General features: G+C 36.4%; 3 protein-coding genes across 3 annotated transcripts; all 3 read left to right on the top strand.

Annotated features, from left to right (window-relative positions):
• Window positions 1–707: 707 nt before the first annotated feature.
• On the top strand, window positions 708–3,827 carry LOC126689808 (uncharacterized). Its single transcript, XM_050384988.1, has 3 exons — window positions 708–998; window positions 1,985–2,335; window positions 3,348–3,827. The coding sequence occupies exons 1-3, from the start codon at window positions 708–710 to the stop codon at window positions 3,825–3,827; spliced, it is 1,122 nt and encodes a 373-aa protein (XP_050240945.1).
• Window positions 3,828–9,519: 5,692 nt separating this feature from the next.
• On the top strand, window positions 9,520–13,989 carry LOC126732559 (uncharacterized). The gene is made up of 3 exons (XM_050435488.1): window positions 9,520–9,984; window positions 10,101–10,316; window positions 13,674–13,989. The coding sequence occupies exons 1-3, from the start codon at window positions 9,757–9,759 to the stop codon at window positions 13,752–13,754; spliced, it is 525 nt and encodes a 174-aa protein (XP_050291445.1). The 5' UTR covers window positions 9,520–9,756; the 3' UTR covers window positions 13,755–13,989.
• Window positions 13,990–16,771: 2,782 nt separating this feature from the next.
• LOC126732555 (plant-specific TFIIB-related protein 1) lies at window positions 16,772–21,591 on the top strand. Its single transcript, XM_050435481.1, has 3 exons — window positions 16,772–17,400; window positions 18,543–18,701; window positions 19,367–21,591. Exons 1-3 carry the CDS (start codon window positions 16,834–16,836, stop codon window positions 21,275–21,277), a joined length of 2,637 nt encoding a protein of 878 aa, XP_050291438.1. The 5' UTR covers window positions 16,772–16,833; the 3' UTR covers window positions 21,278–21,591.
• Window positions 21,592–22,310: the final 719 nt, after the last annotated feature.

Raw genomic sequence — 22,310 nt, 5'->3', positions numbered from 1 at the left:
TTTAAATTGAGGAATAGGTATTCCTTAATATAATGAACATACATTTTAAGATGTTATCAACTGAGTAAGTGAATATACGAAAATGAAATACATGTCATTGTGCTTTGCTTGTTAAAAGTGTTATATTTAGTCATTTATTGATTCATTTATCAAGTTTTTGGGGCATTCCATCTTGTTTTGTAATGATCATTTTCTTTGTTTCTTATTATAAAAAGAAATAAATTAATAAATAAAGTTCATTTGCATTGTTTTGTTTATTTAACAGAGTACAAGGTGCATTCTTACAACAGAAATGTTGTTTATTCTCAACCTTTTTTGGAACATACTGTGAGCTAGTTTTTTTGCCTCTCGTTTTTGTTTGTTTCTCCTGTTAAAGTAAATTTTTGAGTCTTTAGCCAGTCCAGCAAAGACTGAGTACAAAAATAACTTGTTATTTGTCGGGCTTGGACCCGTAGAATAGAGACTTAACCAATCAAATCCTTGCATAAATTTTACCCACACGACACCTACGACCAAGGAGACCCTCTCATTCCCGTTTACCTTCTTAGCACCTCTTTTTTTTTTTTTCTTCTTTTTTTTCTTTTTCCCTAAAAACAAAGACGTTTAAGCCTCTCTCTCTCTCTCTCTCTCTCTCTCTCTCTCTCTCTCCAACCTAACCATCTTCTTTCCAGTTTCCACATCTCTTTCTCTCTGTGGGACTAAATTACATGAGGAGACTTTGTCCGAATATTGATAGAGAAGATGGCCTTGAGACAGTTCTTGAGGTCCCTATACCAGAAGAAATGTTCACAAGCATGGGGAGTAGTGTAACAATACGATGGGAAAACATGCAAACATGGATGAAAGCTCAAACAAACAACAAATGGTCATCAACTCCAATCATTGCTGGTCGCTTTAACGAGCTACGTTTCCTGCTTTACCTGGTTGGATCCCCACTTATTCCCCTTCAGGTCCAATTAGGTCACTCTATCCACCGTCCTGTCAAAGATTGCTCCATTGTACGTACCACATTTTCATTATATACATCACAACCCCATATTATATATATATGCTATCACTTTGTCCTGTTCATTGCCTAAAGAAAAGAATCGATCATATATAATCTTCTAGAAGGATTTTAGAGTGGTCTTCTCTTCAAATGCAGCGACTTTTCTTTTCTTTGGGCTGATCAGGATACAAGGGGAAATTTGCTGCACTATATATATATATATATTTTTTTCTTGGCATGGGATGCTAGTACAAGGACAAAACTTAATAAAGTTTTTTTTTATGCATTGTAATTTAGGTTCTCTAATTTAATTTAATTTATTTACTTGTGTTAAGTATTTGTATTAATCAATGGAATACATAGTTGAATTTAACAACTTTTTTCTTTTTTTTTGAAAATTCGATAGTTACAACGGAGGATGGGGAATTTGAACTCTAGACGTCTCAGTTGGAAACACCAACAGGTGACAATTGAATATATATCTCAAATTAATTTGAAGCATTTAAAATAAAGATGGTGGCATTTAGTCTTTTATATACGTGGCACATTTAGTCCTATACTCATTGTGAATCCTAAAGTTTACCAATTAAAAAATTAGATCGATGAATTTCTTTGTTATCATTTTATAGCATTATAGCTCAATTGTCACCTGTTGATGTTTCCAACTAAGACGTCTAGAGTTCAAATTCTCCATCCTCCGTTATAACTATCGAATTTTCAAAAAAAAAAAAAAAAAAAAAGGTCATGCTAACGAGTGCCCTAACAATCTATTTTTAGAAAATTTTGATATCACTTTTATGGGAAATGAAAAAAACTGTCAAAACATTAATTGTTTTTTTTTCTTTTCCCATAAAAATTTTCTTTAATTGAATTCTTAACGAGAGCCTTAAGGGCACTCGTTAGCATTTCCCTTAATGTTATTATTCTTTGTTGCTGATAATCGATCGTGAAAACTGATAAGTAATGGTTATTTGAATTTCATGTCATTTGTTACAGGAAGCTTCAACAGCGAAATATATAGTGCAACAGTACACAGCAGCAACGGGAGGGCAACCGGCATTAAACTCAGTGCAAAGCATGTGTGTGACCGGGCATGTGAGGATTAGAGCCTCGGATTTTCAACAAGGAGGAGGGGAGGACGAGTGTGTAGAGTTGAAAACGAGTAGAGAAGAGGTTGGTGGATTTGTGCTTTGGCAAAAGAATCCTGACTTGTGGTGCTTAGAGCTTCTTGTACCCGGGTGCAAGGTCATCTGTGGCAGCAATGGTAAGGTTTCATGGCGGCATTCCTCTAATCAACAGACACCCATTTCAAATGGTCCTCCCAGACCCTTGCGCCGTTTCCTACAGGTCTCTCTCTCTCTCTCTCTCTCTCTCTCTCTCTCTCAAAACTTATGTACATGTTTCAATTTGAAACCTTTCTTGACCTCCATTATTATTCTAACAAGTAGAAAACTTAGAGAAAAAAAATAGAGGGGAAGGTGTTGATAAAACTTTGTGTCTCAAAACTTTCTTCTTCTAAACAAAACTCTCTTTATAAATAGAGCTTTCCCTATGTACCATGCATCTTAATTTGTTTATTGTTGTCAAATCAAGTTATGAATAATTCCCAGATGAAACAAAGAGTTTTATCAATAGTTTTTCATTTTTATTTTCTACTTTATTACTTTCCAGAATCACAGAAATGAAATAACGAAGATGGAAAGAGACTTTAAATTGAAACGTTTTTATAAATTTGAAGCTGTACTGGATAAAATTAAAAATGTAGGACTAATCTGAAACATTGGGTAAACTCTACTCTAGGCTTCTTATTATAATTTTCGCTTACCTTTTAACACACATATTCCCTGTAATTATATTGTGACAAAAATTTGGGACAATTATCATAAATCAGCTCTCTTTCTGTTGTTGTGCTCTCCTCTTAGTTAAGAAATTGACACCCTTTTTTGGCTTTCGGTAGATGTACTTAATTGTGACTTGCCATAGGTTTTCCAGCATTTTTCTACAATCATACGCAAGAATCAAAATCAGAGGTGATGGATTGTTATTATTAGTTAGCCACATTATGGTCAGTAAAGATTCAGTTTCTTCTACTAACACTTTCTTAAATTCCCTATTCCAGTGAGTAATAAACCGAATTTAATAGCCCATACTTCAAGTTATACTTCTAGTCCATCCTAGAGCACCTATTAGTACATATTTAATTTCAATGTTGGAAAAGGTGGACATTGTTTTGAATTCAGTGTGTGTGAAAGAGCTAAATTGATGATTTTCAATGGAAGCACAAATTCATAAATTTATTTGCATTGTTTTGACTTGTAAGTTAGCACTTGTAAAATGAGAATTTTTGTTTTTTTGGCAGGGTTTAGACCCAAGAGCCACAGCCAACTTATTTATGGATGCAATGTGCATTGGAGAAAAAATCATAAATGACGAAGACTGCTTCATACTAAAGATAGATACAGGGGCAGCAATTCGCGAGGCTCAAAGCAGTCCAAACTATGAGATCATCCACCACACAATATGGGGATACTTCAGCCAACGTTCAGGCCTTTTGATTCAATTTGAAGACTCGAGGCTGCTTAGGATGAAAACTCAATCTGAAGAGGACGTGTTCTGGGAAACCAGCACTGAATCAGTCATGGAGGATTATAGGTACGTTGATGGTGTAAACATTGCACACAGTGGCAAGACTCACATCACGATTTATAGATATGGAGAGCAATCTGCTAACCACAAGAGGGAGTTGGAAGAGAAATGGAAAATTGATGAGGTTGATTTCAACATATGGGGCTTAACAATGGAAAGCTTTCTGCCTCCAGCTGAACTAGGAAAAAATTAATCCAGCAAAAAAAAAAAAAATATATATATATATATATATATATACTTGTAGGTGAGTCCACTGCCCCAGCTCAATTAATGGAGCGTGCTTGTGCTCGAACTCTCAACCTTGGACTCGTTGGATAATACATACTATAAATGATTAGTATTAAGTTAAAAAAAACAAAATTTAGATACTAGCAAAAGCATGCTAGTGCTTGAACTTTCAATCTTGGACCCGTTAGATAATTTACACTGTAATTAATGAGTATTAAGTTTTTTTTTTTTTTTTTTTTTCAAGTGTAAATACTAGCAAATCGGAAAGCAATGCTCTGATAGTTGATACCACCCAAAAAAACGAACAATCAAAGAAACAAAGAACATTTCTTATTTAGCAGCTGCTTAAGAGTTTTGTTTTATGTCGCATTGCTTTTTGACGTATATGTATTATATTGTGAGGCTTTTGCGTAACATATCTTAAGATGAGTGTTAATTTTTTAAATCTCATGTCCTTGTCCAAGTGGTGTTACGGGTTAAAACTTAAATTTCAAACATTTATTTGACCTAAAACAAAGGGTACATTTTATCGGTGGCCTGTAATTGATTAAGGTTTAAGGATGCTTTTAAAGTTATACAGAGAGTAGTATTGTGTTCAGAATCGTGAAGCATTGTTTTCAAGCACCAGATCTAACAATTTGATTTTTCTCACCCGTTTTGGCTGTAATCAAAGCTTTCATATCTTTCTCGTCAAGCTGTTTCTCAAAAAAAAAAAAAAAAAATCTTTCTCGTCAAGCTGCAAAATAATCTTATAATAGAAATGTTTTCATATTAAAAAAAAATGCTAAATTGCAAAGTAAACTCCTAACGTTTGGGGATGATTGGATTTTACACCCCAACGTTTCAAAACTTTGATTTTACACTCCAACGTTTAGTTCCGTTAGCAAATCACACCCCGATTAGATTTTGCTGTTAATTGCCAAGTCATCTTGCTGACATGTTTTTTTTTTTTTTGTCAAATAAGCTCAAAACGACATAGTTGCAATGGAAATGATGTGATGACTTGGTACATGCTAAACAGCACCGTTTTGCCCAAACAGAAAACAAAAAATCTAAAAATCCTAAATCTAAACCCACAAACCAGCCCTTAGCGGTTTTTTTTTTAAAATAACTACAAAACTCATACTATATTATAAGTTAGCCACCGTTTCAAACTTATTTCATTTCTAACAATTTGAGTCCAGTGGACTCGATTTACCCAGAAGACAAACTAGGAAATCGAGTTCAATGAACTCGGTTTCCATGTACAGAAACCGAGTTCATTGAACTCGGTTTATATACACAGAAATCGAGTTCAAAGAACTCGGTTTCCATGTATGGAAACCGTTTCTATCCATGGAAACCGAGTTCATTGAACTCGATTTCCATGTCTCATCCATGTTTCCCCACTCGGTTTTTGTTCAAACTACACCACCCCTGTTTTACTCTCCACAAAACAGAGCATTATGATTTCAAGAAAGACAAAATCAGTTACAAAGCTCTAAGACTAAACATTACTTTGGAAAATATTATAGTACACAAAGCTATCAAAGTACAGTGATGATGTTAGACTTTTGTTTGCTATTTGAACATGACATGAAACTCTACACCAAATTAGAGGGACTTCCTAGCTATTTGAATAGTTTTAATGGTGATTCTGATGCCTTGTATAGTATGCTCTGTTTTGTGGAGAGTAAAACAGGGGTTAAGTTATTTCATGCATGGTGTTCGTGTTTGAACAAAAATCGAGTGGGGATGAGACATGGAAATCGAGTTCAATGAACTCGGTTTCCATGTATAGAAACCGAGTTCAATGAACTCGATTTCTGTGTAGATAAACTGAGTTCAATGAACTCGGTATCTGTGCATGGAAACCGAGTTTATTGAACTCGATTTCCTAGTTTGTCCATATCAATTTCTGGGTAAATCGAGTCCACTGGACTCGAATTGTTAGAAATGAAATAAGTTTGAAACGTTGGCTAACTTATAATATAGTATGAGTTTTGTAGTTATTTTTAAAAAAAAAATCCGCCCTTAGCTCCCTAACCCACGAACCCAAACACGAACAGATCTGTAAGATTTAGGCCTTAAAAGTAACATAGAAAACTGGCTTACCACGGTATGAGGTAAAACCAGTATAGAAGCGTGGCTGAATGTGACCATTCATGTCATCAAAGTTCAAATTCAAAGCTTGAACAACCTTGGCTGGGAATAAAACTGTTGGACAACCTAAAACAAAAACAAAAAATATACATTCCCTTTTGACAAAAGTGTTAGATCCACTAAGCAAAACACCAGCTCTAATACTTGAACCATTGGGATTTGGCACTTGATTTTGTTGTTGTGCTTGTAGTGAAGGCCATGCAGACTGAGGCAAACCCAGAGGCCGAGCACCACTTTTTCCACTCTCATACCCATTAGTGCTTCTCACTCTACTCTGAGTCTGTATCTGTGGCTCTCTTTGCTGCTGAGTCGCTAACCCCACCTTCACTTGTTGCCTCCCCCATATTGAAGGAGCTGGTTGCAGAGCCGATGGGTGGTCTGGGTTCATAAGGGTTAGGAAAGGAAGGGTTGGGTTCGTGGGTTAGGGAGATAAGGGCTAGTTCGTGGGTTTAGATTTAGGATTTTTAGATTTTCTGTTTGGGCAAAACGGTGCCGTTTAGCATGTGCCAAGTCATCACATCATTTCCATTGCAATGTGTCGTTTTGAGCTTATTTGGTAAAAAAAAATAAAAAAATAAAAAAAAACATGTCAGCAAGATGACTTGGCAGTTAACAGTAAAATCTAACCGAGGGTGTGATTTGCTAACAGAGTCAAACGCTGGGGTGTAAAATCAAAGTTCTGAAACATTAGGGTGTAAAATTCAATCATCCCCAAATGTTAGGGGTGTACTTTGCAATTTAGCCTAAAAAAAATGTTGTATTAAAATTTACATTAAGTGCTAATCATACCCATAATTAAAATTTTAAAACTCAATTAACTTGTTTTTCTAATTACCATATGGAATTGTAAAGCTTTTGCTACTAACAAGTGTATATATTCTTGTCACATGATTAAATTGAAGAAAGCTTGTCGAATTGATGAAGCACATAAAGTCTTGTACCCTTTACTAAATCCAATTGCTCTAGTTACTCAACTTTGGGAGACTCGGTTTTTCCCTCAAAAAACTCAAGAATTTCGCTATTAATAATAAGTAATGATAGAGATTTTTTTCTTCAATAAATCTATTTAGTTTTCTATCCAAAAAAAAAAAAAAAGTAATGATAGAGATAATAAAAATTCTACTACATCACAAACTTAATGAGAAATTTTACTACATTACAAACTTATTAGTTCCTCAACATTATGGCACCAATCACATTTATTTGTCACATTAGTTTATAAACATTTTAATTGTAGTTAAATAAATAGCATTTTTTTTAGGTATAAAAGAGTAATAAAGTACAATGGCAGCTAAATTATAGGCAATTTAGGTATAACCTCCTGATGGGTTATACAAATTGAACTCTAATGGATCAACCTTGGATAATCCTGGTAGTGCAAGTCGAGAGGGTTTGATTAGAGATCATCATGGAGATTGGTTAAAGGATATGCTAGACCTCTTGGTATCGCTAAAGGCCTGTTTGGATGGAGGGGGAAGAAGGAGGAGTGGAGGGGAGTAAAGTAGTGTTGGCTAAAAATAAGCTAATTTTGTATTAAATCTACTTTACTCTACACTACTCCCCCTCCCTTCCCCTCAATTCAAACGAACCATAATAGTTTTACTGCAAAACTCTAGACTTCAATAATAGTTTTACCGTAGAACTATGGACTTTGAGGGGTGGTCTTATCCTTACTAAAGATATCAGAATTAAGTATCTCATTGTTGAGGTAGATGCTTGGAGTGTAGTTCAAGCAATGAATAATGACAAAACTAACCTGCTAGTGAAACTTCTACTATCTTATTGCAATAGCTTATTGAAAGCTATCTCCAACAAGCAGGTTGAACATGTTTAATAGCAAAACTAACCAATGTGTTGATACATTTTGAAGTTTGGATCAAGATCTATTATTCATTTTGTATCTTTTAATGAATAATCACATATAATGGAGAACTTGCTAGCTTTTGATATGACTGAATTATTTTGTAATGGACTTATTAATTCTTAATCTATTTACTAAAAAAAACTCTTAATCTATGCATATTCCTTTTTAATCCAAAAATAAATAATAAATAATAAGCAATTTATTAAGCCTTAGGCTTCATTTGGGAGTTCATAAGAGAACGAAATAGAATGATTATAAGAGAAATGGAAAGGAATGGAATGTATTTATTAATAGATTATTTTTTAAAAGTTTTGATACCACTTTTATAGAAAATGTTAAAAACTATAAATTAAAAATTAAATTAAAAAAAATTAAGATATTTTTTAAATTAATACTTGCATTTAACAAGTGCATCATGACCCTTTATTTAATTAAACTCCCGGATGATCCAATTAGGTACAACCCTCAATGGAAATCAATAATTTAAGAGGCAAATGTCAAAGTACCATTAATCAATGAATTGTATATTTAGAGTACTCCCATCAGGTGTGCCAAATATGTCAAATGCCAAATATTTGGCACATTTGACACACCAAACACAAAAACAACTCTCATCAGCCGTTCTATATCTCAAAAAATTTAGAACATGTCTACAGTACTGTCTCAAATATGAGACGGTACGGACAAAAATGCTATACACTGTTTACCTATATTTAATTCGTTTTTTCTCTCTCCTCCCTCATTTGTCTCTCTCAGTCACTCCGTCTGCAACCCATTGCTCTCTCTCTCTCTCTCTATCTGGCATTCTCGCCTCATCATCTCGCCGCGCCGTCTCGCCACGCCATCTCGCCAAGACGTCTCGCCACGCCGTCTCGCCACGCCGATCTCACCACGCCAAGAGACAGAGATCGCCCAGGCTCGCCACTGATTACTGACCCACTTCCATCAGCGACGGCGACGGAGACAGTTGTCTTGATCTGATTGTCGCTCTTGAAAGGTAACAAACACTGAAGGAAGAAAAAAAATGGGTTTGTGCCGATTCAATTTATGATTTAAGTGTAAATTGTAATTAATTTTATAATTGATTTGGTGGATTTGGGATGTGGTTTGTTTAAGGTTTTTGCCGGTGGTGGATGTGAATTTGTGCCGGTGGTGGGTTTGGGTTTGTGCCGATCTCTGGCTGTGTTTTTTTTTTTTTTTTTTGAGGCGGCGTTGGCGGATGTGGGTTTGTGCCGGTGGTGGATGTGAGTTTATGCTGATCTCTCGGCAAAGCTATATAAATGCAACACTAATTGCGGGCACGTGCCCATCCAAAAATAAAAAATTTGCGTGCACGTAAAATTGATCAATACAATAAATAAAAATATTATATTAAAAAAAAAAAAAAAAGAAACATTAAAACGATGTAGCTTTGTGTCGGTTGTCTCTTACAAGTTATAACATACACCAACGCCTATAGAAAAAAGTGTACATCCCCGTGAGATCAACGGCCAATATCATCCCACCAAGAGCCCATCAAGCCATAATCAACCTTAGAAAAACTAGCCAATGGAAAGTCAACTCAAGCAGCACTTAATAAAAAAGTGGTGGCCCACATAAATATAAATATATATATAGAATCATAGATATATAATTAAAAAAGAAAGTTGATTTTGACTCTTCTCCCCCCACAGCCTTACCCAAAACAGCAATTTCTGTATCAGATCGACCCCGCTACCCAACCGACCCTCTTTTTTTGTTTTTGTTTTTCCTCCTTCCAAATCCAATAGTCCACATCAGACTGAAAACAAAAACAAAACAGCATAGTAACTACATTAATTATCGAATCGAACCCTCCAAAAAAATCCTTGTATCTCTCTGTTTTTGTTTTTTTTTGGGTTTGATCGAAATGAAGGATGAAGATGGGCTTATTCCAACAACGACAGCGAAGAAAGAAACCTCGGATTCGAGTTTCTTCGGTAAAGGTCGGTACAAGTTCTGGGCATTGGCGGCGATTTTGTTGCTCGCATTTTGGTCCATGTTTACGGGAACCGTTACTCTTCGTTGGTCCGCTGGAAATCTCAACCGGTTCACTGAAGACCTCGATAATTACATCCACGACGATCTCGATGTCCTCGTAAGCCTTCTCTCTGACTCTCTGTCTTTTTTGTGTTTGGAATTGGATCTTGGGTTCGATTTTGGTTGATGAAATTTGGAGGGTTTGGTTTTGGGTTTGTTTTTGTTTTGTTATAGGAAATGGAGGAGAGAGAGAAGGTGGTGAAGCACATGTGGGATGTGTACACGAATAGCCGTCGGATCAGATTACCGAGGTTTTGGGAGGAAGCGTTTGAGGCTGCCTATGAGGATTTGACCAGTGATGTCGTTGGTGTTAGAGAAGGTGCTATTACTGAGATCGCTAAGATGTCTGTGCGCTCCATTGATCTTGATCCCACTCCCGTCCAATCAACGGTTCGTATTCCTTCTTTGACCTACTTCTTTAGAGCTTGATTTTTAGCTGAATTCAGATGCCACATTGGGGTTCTAATAGATTAATCGGTTTAATCTCAATTTGAAAACTTCTTTTGAACCTGTTGTTAGGTATGGAAACTTTCATTTTTGTGATTGATTATGTTATTTAATTAATTGACAGTTTATTGTTTCTATGGAACTTTGATTTTATGTCAATGCTGTATGTGTTTTATCTTAGCTTGAATGCTTGAAGATGTTTTCCCCTGTCTCTCTCCTTTTTTCCTGTTGGACTCCATCATTTATGTAGAATATCTGTCTAATCTAAGTTGTACTATTTTCTTTCAAGACTATGCATATGTATTTTTATGAAAAGTTTACTTAGCAACATAACACAATCATGATTTTTTTTCCCCAATCAGCATTTTTATCCCTGTTTTTCTGGGTGGGGCAGGAGCATTGTTTTAAGGTTATGTGGGCAAACCAAGCTACGAAACTTGACATACTTGTTCTATTTGATAATAAGAGTGGTTAATACCGTTTTGGTGTAGGACTCTAAGAGAATAGAAGTTGTATAGGCACTTGGAACGCAGGATCTTTTACTGGGAAACTAATGGAAATAGTAGATACCATGATTAGGGGAAGAATAAACATATTATGGTACACAAGAGGCTAAGTGGGTGGATGAGAAATCTAAAGAAATTACATATATGCAGTGTAAAGGAAGAGATTAAAAAAAGAAAAAGAAAAAAAAAAGTAGGGAAGTGCATCAAGAGTATTGTGTGATCATAGAATACCTATCAAGTTAAAATTTTATAAGACTGCGCCAACTATGCTTAATAGTGCTGAATGCTGGGCTGTTAAGATGCAACATATTTATAAAATGAGTGTAGTTTAAATGAGAATGTTTTTTTGATAAGTAGTTTAAATGAGAATGTTAATATGGATAAGTGAAAATATACAAAAGGATAGGGTTTGAAATGATGAAATTTACTTATAGATAGGGGTGGCCAATATTGATAAAAGATGTGAGAGAGTCATTTTATCATGTTCATAGGAGAGTGATTAATACATCAATGAAAGAGAGTTAGTTGATTCAAGTTGGGGGAAAGAAAAAAGCTGGAGAAAGACCAAAAATGGCAGTAGTAGTAATAAAAAGTGATACTTCAATCAAGGAAGTAACAGAGAACATGAATTAGGATAAAATAGAATGGCAGAAAAGTATACTTGTTGCCCCAATAAATTTGGGACTAATATTGTTTCTTTATAAGATAAGTATTCATTAAAGTGAAAAAGAAAGGGGCACAAATCTAGCATAGTGGATGTATACAAAGAGAAACACACACACAAAAAAAAAAAAAAAAAAAAGTACAAGTTCAATGAATCTTAGAATTTTACTAAGAATGTTAAAACAATCAGTTGCTGGCATCCAATCGAAAAGCGATCTTAAGAACAGTAACTCAAACACTGTACTTGAAGTGGATGTTGGATATGGTGGGTATCAGACCAATCCATAACATTTATACACCTAACTAAATTAGTACTGAGAAGAAAGTTAGAATTGTTGGCATGTGGATGAGCACCTGTGTATCTGTTCTCTGCAATAATCCATTTTAAACATCATTGATAGGCTGGACCCCTAGATTTGTTGCTCTCAAATGGATCCATAACATGCTCACCAGGCTAGATTAAGGCCCCGGTACAAAGTCCTGAAATCAACATTAATTTTTACAATTTTCAGGTAGGAACTGTCTATGATTTATCATTTATTTTCTCTTTCCCTCTAACTACTGGTTTTATCTGTTCTCTACAATAATCCATTTTAAACATCATTGATAAGCTGGGCCAGAAGATCCTAAATTTGTTAATCTCATATAGATCCATAACATGTTCACTGGGCTAGATTAAGGCCCTGGTACACGGTCCTAAAATCAACTTTAGTTTTCTACAATCTTCAAGTAAGAAACATTCTTAATTTTTCTTCTCTTATTTTCTAAATAATGCACAGGCTCCTGCCACAACAGAAATAGTTTGTTGTTTTCCATTGTTTTCAATTTTCAATAGTTTAAAGGAAAATCTATGTTTCAAGGAATTGAGTGGGACAAGTTATCTGCCTATTTTGGTAAATCTACAGACCTTGCTGTTCAGTATGTAAGAGACTGATCACTGATGAACACATTGTATGAGTTCAAGATCCTATCTGGGGTAATATAGGTTGGAGGAAGTTTCATACTGGAAATTTTTTTGGTCAATCTGTATCTCTTTTTTACTTTTCCCTGGGTGTACAAAGATCATATTGACTGTCACAAACTTGAGGTAATTGATAAGGTGGGACATTCATCAACCAAAGATTCAAGATGGAGATAGAATTAGTCCTTTGGTTTTAAACTTTTTTCTGTTGGGCATTTCTCAATGCTCTTGTTTTGTCTGTCTTAAATTTTCGTTTCATAGTTTCAAAAACTTAGGGATAAGTCATGCAATTCAATTTGAAATCTCAGGTGGTAAATGTGGTATGAAAGCCAAAAAAAAACTCTCTGCTTTGTTAAAATTCATGGTGCTCTGATCTCTTTACCACTATGAATTACTAAAATGAAAACATAGGATTAGCCTTATGGACCATTATGTATTGGAGTTTATTTGGACTATAATGCAAGTAGGTACTTGCCTGCTTTCTGCAGTATGATGTGATGTGGATACAGATAACTTCTAGAATAGAAGGCCTCAAACATTTTCCCATCTTGACAATATTTGGTGATATCAAGCTCTAAGCACAATTGTTATTTTCATGCAAAGCACGGCTATAGATTCTATGAGGATCTTGATTATTTACATTTACTTGATTTCAATACTTGTTGGGGTCTATTCTCTGCACTTGTGTTCCACATCTGCAAGTCACTCCGACAGCAGATGTGCTTTAATTATTGCCTCTAGAATTATCCTCAGATATCAATTATCGAACCTGATAAATGCCACCTATTTCGTGCAAATTTAGTTGCCACTGATATTTCTTGTATACTTCCAAATCTGTGGGAGTTATTATGTAAAGAATGGCAATTTGTAGAGATGTGCAGTATCCCAAACTGTTTTTAAGATTGTTATAGGAAAGGAGTTCATTGATGAGGGTATCATTTTCATATTTTAATTACTTCAGAATTCGTTCTTTTCATGAGACTCATAAATGTCAAATTTTTTTACCATGAAAACTAGATTGGAAATTATTATACTTTCACATCTTCATCTGTGCTATTTATCTGAGCCTGTGCTTCCTTCTCTCTTGCTATGCATTATGTATTGGAGCCAGACATTTACAGATTTATTAACGTGCTTTTTTCCTGTGTCTCTTCCTGTCTATATTGCCAGACTGCACGAGAATTGCATAAGAGTCTGAAGCGGGCAGAGAAAGGCAGGGAAGTAGTGACCTTGAAAGGTGGTCATCGATGATGTGAAGGATGTTGAGGGTGGAAGGATTCAGTCATTTAGATTACTCACAATTGATCATGTGCTGCCCAAAGATTGTGAAGGGCAGTGATAGGTGAAATCATACTCGGTTCTTCTATGTATTTAATTAGGTTATTTTTCTTCCAAATTTTTGCAGTCACAATATTTTCATGCGGGTAGTAAACTGAAACAACCTTTCAAGTAGATCAATCAAGTGAAGGGAATTTTTTATGAGATATATTTATATAAATTTATAAATTCTAGTGAAAGAATTTTCGAAAATTTGTCTTGAGTAGGAGTTCCTTACCAGCATGGACAAGCATATATATTCAAGCTCTATGTCTTGAACCAAAATTATTCTAGATTGTGTCTCTGCTAGCTTTCAATTGAATATATTCCTCAATGTTAAGAGAAATTTTTGTTGGAACTTGGAACAGATTCATTCCTCTTCTCTTGTATCATTTCATAAGTCCTAATCAGTGGAGCAGTGTTGCTGCAGTAGTATAATCTTGTATATTTCTTTTTAGTTCAATTTCCCAGCATTGATGTAAAAATCATAGGAAGCTGTGTTTTAGAGCGGAGGACCTCTTTGTCTAATACATGCGCTTGTCAGGTTCCAACTTCCAAGTAAAATGAGCACATAGACAAGACAGACATTTACTTTCCCTTGTTAAGTTATTTACGAACTTGCTAATTCAATGTCATTTTACGGTGCAAAATGAGCTCTCCGTTTTTAGGATTTTGGTTTTCCATATGTGAAGAGTAATTCAAAATATCAGGCAATGAGAGTATATAGACCGATACCAAACAAATCCATCATCCATTGTGGACCATGGACTGGCTGAAATCTTGATTCTCAGGGGAAAAGAAAAACCCTGAAATCTCAATGCCAATGATTTACAACATTAAAGTTCCTTGGCCTATCACATCATTTGTTTCTTTTTCTTTTTTAAAAACAATTTGCATATAACACATCTAATTTCCAAAGTAAAAGATAAGTATCATATCATGTGGGCGTCTATTTGGTTACCTTATATTTGGGAATGTATGTTTAATCTTTTAAAGCATTCTGGATGGACTTTTAATCATTAAACAAAATAAAAAAGTGTAGTGGGTAAAAATATGGTGGTATTGACTTTCCTACAATAAATTTTGTTATTTTAAGGAAGTTTCGCTAAAACTAAGTATATCATGAGATATCAGGAGGGTGTGCTCAGTAGAATATACCTGAAAGGATTAGAGTGTGTTCCTACAATAGAATTAAAGAAAGTGTACCTAGGAATGTCAAAGAGAGTCCTTAGTCTAGTGCACCTCGACCAAGTCAGAAGGGTACCTACAAAAGTCTGAAAGAATGTTTTAGAAAGTCTCCTCAGCCAAAGGGAGTTCTCAGCCTAATTCACCTCGGTCAAGTTAGAAGGGGTACCTAGAAGGATCTGAAAGAGTGCTTCGAAAAATCTCCTCGGCCAAGGGAGTCCTCAGTCTAATGCACCTTAGCCAACTCAGAGGGACTAACTAAGAAAATCTGGAAGATGCTCTTAAGAGTCTCCTCGGCCAAAGGGAGATAATCCCTCAAAGGGTCAAAGCTCTATGAGAATTAAAAAGAATGAGTGAGAGAGAGAGAGGGCCCCATTTTCCAAATGATCTCTCCTCCTTTTATAATGAAGATCTTTGCATGACTAGCCATGTGGTCAATTTAGGTTTAATATATAGAACATGTGTCACCATGCATAACTCTTTGGTATTACATGTGCCTAATTTTAATAGGTTGCATAATGCATATACTTAAAGAAAATTGTAGTTGCATTCACTTTATTTAAAAATGAGACCCCTCCCACACACACACACGTCATATGCATTAACTGGTAGACTATAAGATCATTATTTTTCTTTTCTTTTTTTGAGAAGAATAAGATCATTCCCTTAAACGGGTTTAATATTTCTTTTACAAAATCGTGAATTCTATCCAATATTTGTTACATCTTTCCCAAACTATATGCATTTTATGTAGTCGTGGGACCCGTATATTGTAACAGGGAGGTTGTATAGTTGCATGCATAATATATATCATAATTATTGTGTTTGAAGGGTTGTTATTTGTTAGAATTGTGGGACTCAGGTACTGCGATAGTGTTTGATAGATCGTTATTTGTTAGAGTTGTTAAAACTTCAATAGGGCTCCTTCTGGTGCTTCAGAAAATACAAGAAGATCCAAATAATCTCTTAATAATGCTAGTGCCACAACAAGTGACACAATTTTTGCTACAACTCACTTGCATGATGAGTTATGAGTGGTAGAATTTTAAACCCACAAGGACTCATTATTTTCTTTCAACCACTCAACTTAATATGCGAACAAGTTGTGGCAAAAGATATGTCACTTATTATTAGGTCTGTAAACAAGCCGAACTAAGCCGAGTATAGAAAGTTCATGTTTGTTCATTTAATTTTATTTCAAATATGAGTCAAGCTCAAACTCAAGCTCATCAACAAACAAAATTACAAATTCAAACTTGGTTCATTTACTTGTCAAATAAGATCAAGCTTATTCACGAATTACTTGATTAACTTTTTTTTTTTCCTCCTATATATAATAAAACCATGACTTAAATGTTTTACTTCTTCACAATTCTATTAATTTTTACCACAAATGTAATGTTTATATTATGGATAAACTACAAATAATAATTTTATATCATATAAAACAATTTACAAACTTATATAACTAAATTTCAAGTCTATATAAATATATAGTATTATATATAGTTAATTCGAGTAATCTTGTGCACGAACACATATTTAAGCTTAACTTGTTTAATAATCAAACATAAAGTTGAACTTAAGCTTAGCTTAATTACCATAAAAACGAACATAAACAAACATTTTCTCAAGCCAAGGTTGTAAATGAAAAGGAGGTCGACACCACACGGGCCATTAATTGGGTCTGGGGCGACTCACTGGTCACTACTTGACCCGATTAGCAAGTGGCCAAATCGGCCCCATAGCCGGGCCCCCATACCTCCCGGGTCATTTTGGAGTTCCCCCAAACCCAAACCCAAACGAACCTCACTCATCACTTCCAAAAATGAAGTGCCCATACTGCCCGTCGGCGCAGGGGCGGTGCGCCACCACGAGCTCAGGCCGGTCGATAACGGAGTGCGCCTCCTGCGGCCACGTCATCGAGGAGCGTCAATCCCAGCCTCACCACTTCTTCCACCTCCGCTCCCAAGACAACCCTCTCTGCCTCGTCACCTCCGACCTCCCCGCCCAACTCGAAAACGACGAGAACGACCCGTTCGAGCCCACCGGCTTCATCACCGCCTTCTCTACCTGGTCTATCGAGCCCAACCCCCTCTTCCTCCGCTCCTCCATCTCCTTCTCCGGCCACCTCGCCGAGCTCGAGCGAACTCTCGAATCTTCTTCTTCGTCCTCTTCGTCGTCGACCGTTGTGGTCGATAATCTCAGGGCGTACATGCAGATTATCGACGTGGCGTCGATTCTCGGGTTGGAGTACGAGATATCGGACCACGCGTTTCAGCTATTTAGGGATTGTTGCTCCGCTACTTGTTTGAGGAATCGGAGCGTGGAGGCACTCGCCACTGCTGCGCTTGTCCAAGCCATTAGGGAGGCCCAAGAGCCCAGAACTCTTCAGGTCTCTATTTTTCTCTCAATTTTTACTGTTTCTCTGTTTAATCATGAGATATTCAATGAATCAAAGTCAAATTAACTATGTTTCAAGATTCTCACTGTATCAATGTTTTGCCTTTTATTTACACTTATTTATTTAAATGGGTTTTCTTTTTGATAATTTGCTGGTTACAATTTGAACCTGGACGTATCCGTTGGAAACAACAGGAGGTGTCAGTTGAGATACGAGGCTCTTTGTGTTTAAATAGTTTTCTTAATTAAGTGACATAATAACACACAATGTGCCTCGAGAAAACATTGCTAAGTGAAGCGTTTCTCACTGCTGGATTAATGTTATTCCTCATTTGAATTGTCAGTACCACACTAGTCTAGGAATTAAGGTTGAAATGATTTAAGTTGAGGGAACATAAAAAGGTAGAGGAAGGCAAAAAATATCAGTAGAAGTAGTTAAAAAAGATATGTCAATTAAGGAAGTAACGGTGGCTATGACTTCAGATAAAATAGAATGGAGGAAAAGAATACATGTAGCCAACTCTTACTAATCTTGTTGAGGATCCATAGCCAGACCCAAAGATTTGGGACTAAGGCTTTGTTGTTGTTATTGATAGTCTAGGAATTACATTTCCAAATGAGGTAATGATCGACATTATTCTAGATGATTCATTTCTTTGAAGTAAAAATCTAGAAGCTGTTTCCAAACTTCTTTACGGCATGCACTATCTAGTTGTTGTTGTCACTTTTAACCAATATTTGTGTTTTGTCACATGGGAAATTATTTATATTGTGGCTGATGTTTTTCAATGGCAATAGAAAACAGTTTCCTTCTCAAAATATAGCAACACAGTACCCAAGTAGCATTACAAATATACTCTCAGACTCTCATTTTCTTTAATCATATGCTTTTTCTGGTGCTGAATCTGGGATTTTTAATGCTTTTCAGTCATTTTTTTTATTAATAAATTTTTTAAGGTTCTCAGATGAGGATCTTTCTTGCAATGGCTAATCTTTTGTCCCTTGAGATTAGTGTGAAAGGTTGCTTATATAGATTCATCCTCTATGTGTTGTATTTGTTAATTGTTGTAATTCTTACCAATTCTTTCTAGTTTAGAGCATCTCTGATTTGGCATCTGACTTTATATGTGCCAGGAAATTTCAATTGCAGCCAATGTACCTCAGAAGGAGATTGGGAAGTACATCAAGATACTTGGTGAAGCGCTACAACTAAGTCAGCCCATTAACAGCAATTCCATATCAGTCCACATGCCACGGTTTTGCACACTTCTCCAACTCAACAAATCTGCTCAGGTACATGGGTTTGAGTGCAGATTACCTTCTTGATCCTGAGCAGTAACTTTGAATGAATTGGAAAGGCTAAAAATCATGCACCATATCCTTGATAATCAAGTGGGCATGTGGTAATCATACAATAGGAAGATGACAGGGATATGCAGCTGAAAAATGTCGGGAAAACAAATCAAGTTGGAGAAAAGAAAATTGTGTTAGAATGGATGGAGGAGTTGGAAGACTATGAAAGGAGAAAAAAAAATAGTAATAACAAAAGAGGAATATTGCAAAAACGTTTTAATCCACATGGTTGCAAGATTCTAAATCTATCTTGTTAGTTTCTTCTTGGCTATTACATGGTGCATAATGTTATTTCTAAAAAATAAATCCTGGCATTTTTGGATGATAGGAGGGCATTTTTGGTTGCAGACCACCTTTAGTTCACATTTGGAAAGTTTTTAATTGCTGCACTGGCATTTCTGCATTTTTCTCTAATCATCTACTCGGGTTTATTGTAATGTGAAGTTTCCTTACAGGAAATGGTCTGTGATTCATATCGGTAGTGTTGAAATTTGATGTGATATAAAACTGCCAACTGCTTTAAATATAAGTTCACTCTAGGGAGAATTTTATGCCCCTCTTTTTCTCTTGATCAAATTTGACTGTGGTCCTGCATATTATTGTAGGAGCTTGCAACTCACATTGGAGAAGTTGTTATTAATAAGTGCTTCTGCACTCGGAGGAACCCCATAAGCATATCTGCTGCCGCTATTTATTTGGCCTGCCAACTAGAAGACAAACGCAAAACCCAGGCAGAGATTTGTAAGGTGACAGGCCTCACTGAGGTCACCCTCCGTAAGGTCTACAAGGAGTTGTTAGAGAATTGGGATGACTTACTCCCATCTAATTATACTCCAGCTGTTCCTCCAGAGAGAGCATTTCCCACAACTGTGATTGCTTCAGGCCGTTCTTCAGCACCTAAAGGTGATTTAGTTGAAGGGAATTCTTCATTGGAGAGAGAAAAGCTGCAGGAAATTAAAGTTAATAAACTAGACGAGGTTCCAGACATGGGTCATCAGGCCAGAGCAAAAGAGGAAGCTGAAAGTAGAGGTAACTCTCAAGGGCCCTCTAACCCAGTGTTGAACCAACCAACTGCATTTTGGCAAGCTCAGGCTACAATTGGAACTTCTGGTCCTAGGGGAGACAACAATCAGAATATCACCCAAGGAACAGACATCAATGAACTGCACTCTAACAGTCAAGAGTTAGAGCAAAAACTAGATAAGGATGCAAATGGTGCTACTAATTCCCTAAAGCCTAACCAGCTTTCAAGTCCCCCAGCTTCAAGTGGGGGTTCAGTCATGCATGTTTGGTCTCCTTATATGTCTCAGCCTCCCAATATTCCAGTTGTTAAGCCACCAAAGGTAGAGCGAGACTCCAATCAGAATATCACTCGAGGAACAGACATCAATCGACTGCACTCTAACCATCAAGAGTTAGAGCACAGGGTAGATAAGGATGCAAGTGGTACTGATTCCCTAAAGCCAAACCAGCTTTCAAGTCCCCCAACTTCAAGTGCAAGTTCTGTCACGCAGGCTTGGTCCTCATATATGTCTCTGCCTCTAAATATTCCAGTTGTTAAGCCACCAAAGGTAGAGGGAGACAACAATCAGAATATCACTCGAGGAACAGACATCAATCGACTGCACTCTAACCATCAAGAGTTAGAGCACAGGGTGGATAAGGGCGCAAATGGTGCTACTAATTCCCTGAAGCCAATCCAGCTTTCAAGTCCCCCAGCTTCAAGTGCGAGTTCAGTCATGCAGGCTTGGTCCTCATATATGTCCGAGCCCCTACATATTCCACCAAATGTAGTGCGAGACAACCATCAAGGAACAGACATCAATCGACTGCACTCTAACCATCAAATGTTAGAGCACAAGGTTGTTAAGGGTGCAAATGGTGCTACTAATTCCCTAAAGCCAAACCAGCTTTCAAGTTCCCCAACATTAAATGTGAGTTCAATCCATCATCAGTATTGGTCCTCATATATGCCCAAGCCTCAAAGCATTCCTTGTCAGAATATCACCGGAGGAACAGACATCAATGAACTGCACTCTATTCGTCAAGAGTTAGGGCACAACATATTAGATGAGGATGCAAATGGTGCTACTAATTCCTTAAAGCCAAACCAGCTTTCAAGTTCCGCAATTTCAAGTGAGAATTCAGTCATGCAGGTTTGGTCCTCATATATGTCTCAGCCTCTAAATATTCCAGTTGTTAATGTAGTACGAGACAACAATCGGAACATCACTCGAGGAACAAACATCAATCAACTGCACTCTAACCGTCAAGAGCTAGAGCACAAGGTAGATAAGGGAGCAAATGGTGCTACTAATTCCCTAAAGCCAAACCAGCTTTCAAGTCCCCCAACTTCAAGTTCAAGTTCAGTCGGGCAGTATTGGGCCCCGTATATGTCTAGGCCCCTAAATGTTCCAGTTGTTCAGACACCAAATGTAGTGTCAGGTTATGCTGAACCCAAAAGATCAGGGAGTCTAAATGGAAGCAGAAGTGCCAATCAGTGTGGGGATAAATAGTGGCAGAAGTGGATTCTGTCTTGCCCCTATGGTGTATATATCTGTATAATATGGAGAGTAAAGTTTCTTATGAGTATTTTTTTTAATTGTTCAGTTCTCATAACAGTTCATTGTGAAATTGAGAATGTTTCGTTGCCAAATTGAGAATGTTTCATGTTTTGGAAAAGTTCTGTGGTTTAGTTAAGGAGGGTGACATGTAACTGCTAACTACTTATTTTTGTTGTTTATGATTGCTTGTCTCACCTGTATCTGTTTATTAAGAGCTTCAGTGCACTAATTTGTTATCTTCAACAAAAACCACCTGTTAAACACTAGTTGCATTCTTGTGGAGGTATTTTATTTTAAATTTGGAGAAAAGCATGGTGTAATCTTGCAAAATTATTACGGACTGTCTATTCCTGTTCGGCTAATCGAGAAACATTTGAAGCGAACAATTCGTACTGTGCGTTAGTATTCATGCTTGTTTGAATTAGTGAGAGTTCACACTTGTTTGAAGCCTTGCTTAGTCAAGCATAAAAGATGTTTATAAAATGAACTGTCAGAGTTGTTTTTGGGGGAATCCTGTGCATTTTCCTCCGATTGTGTTATTTTTATTTTTATTTTTTTATGGGTGAAGTTCACTCTATCAACTTCGGGATTTATACATGGGTGGAAAACCTGGTTCTTTTTTATCGTACCATTATTGAACCACCTATTGTTTAATTGAACTTGGACCTTCACTCAGTCATACCAGTCACAAAAAACATGGAATCTGCAACTGGTCTTTTCATATCTTCCCACTCATATTTTCGTTAAGCTCTAATCAATTTAATACCCCTCCATTTTTTTTCAAATCGGTTTTACTGGGTTTATTCTAAAACTGGTGAAATTACTGTTAAATCTGCTACTTTCACCTCAACTGAACTATTCCAACGTAACACCTCTCTCCCTTGGATAGATACAGTGGATATCATCCATTTGGCACCCCGAGATTGAAATTTTCTTATGGCTCTTAGTCTTATAGCCATGATCAGACTTCTAGTAAATTCAAAAC

The sequence above is a fragment of the Quercus robur genome, chromosome 6 (assembly GCF_932294415.1).
Source record: "Quercus robur chromosome 6, dhQueRobu3.1, whole genome shotgun sequence".
NCBI classification, from domain to species: domain Eukaryota; kingdom Viridiplantae; phylum Streptophyta; class Magnoliopsida; order Fagales; family Fagaceae; genus Quercus; species Quercus robur.
The sequence above is the reverse complement of the archived record's forward strand: the minus strand, read 5'-3'. Positions and strand labels throughout refer to the sequence as shown.

Bases quoted from the DNA above. Each gene is read 5' to 3' on its own strand.
- LOC126689808 (XM_050384988.1), top strand. From the start codon at position 708: ATGAGGAGACTTTGTCCGAATATTGATAGAGAAGATGGCCTTGAGACA. The intron at 999-1,984 runs GTACGTACCACA...CATTTGTTACAG, and splicing joins CTGTCAAAGATTGCTCCATT to GAAGCTTCAACAGCGAAATA. The intron at 2,336-3,347 runs GTCTCTCTCTCT...TTTTTTTGGCAG, and splicing joins CCTTGCGCCGTTTCCTACAG to GGTTTAGACCCAAGAGCCAC.
- LOC126732559 (XM_050435488.1), top strand. From the start codon at position 9,757: ATGAAGGATGAAGATGGGCTTATTCCAACAACGACAGCGAAGAAAGAA. The intron at 9,985-10,100 runs GTAAGCCTTCTC...GTTTTGTTATAG, and splicing joins ACGACGATCTCGATGTCCTC to GAAATGGAGGAGAGAGAGAA. The intron at 10,317-13,673 runs GTTCGTATTCCT...CTATATTGCCAG, and splicing joins CCACTCCCGTCCAATCAACG to ACTGCACGAGAATTGCATAA.
- LOC126732555 (XM_050435481.1), top strand. From the start codon at position 16,834: ATGAAGTGCCCATACTGCCCGTCGGCGCAGGGGCGGTGCGCCACCACG. The intron at 17,401-18,542 runs GTCTCTATTTTT...TATATGTGCCAG, and splicing joins AAGAGCCCAGAACTCTTCAG to GAAATTTCAATTGCAGCCAA. The intron at 18,702-19,366 runs GTACATGGGTTT...ATATTATTGTAG, and splicing joins AACTCAACAAATCTGCTCAG to GAGCTTGCAACTCACATTGG.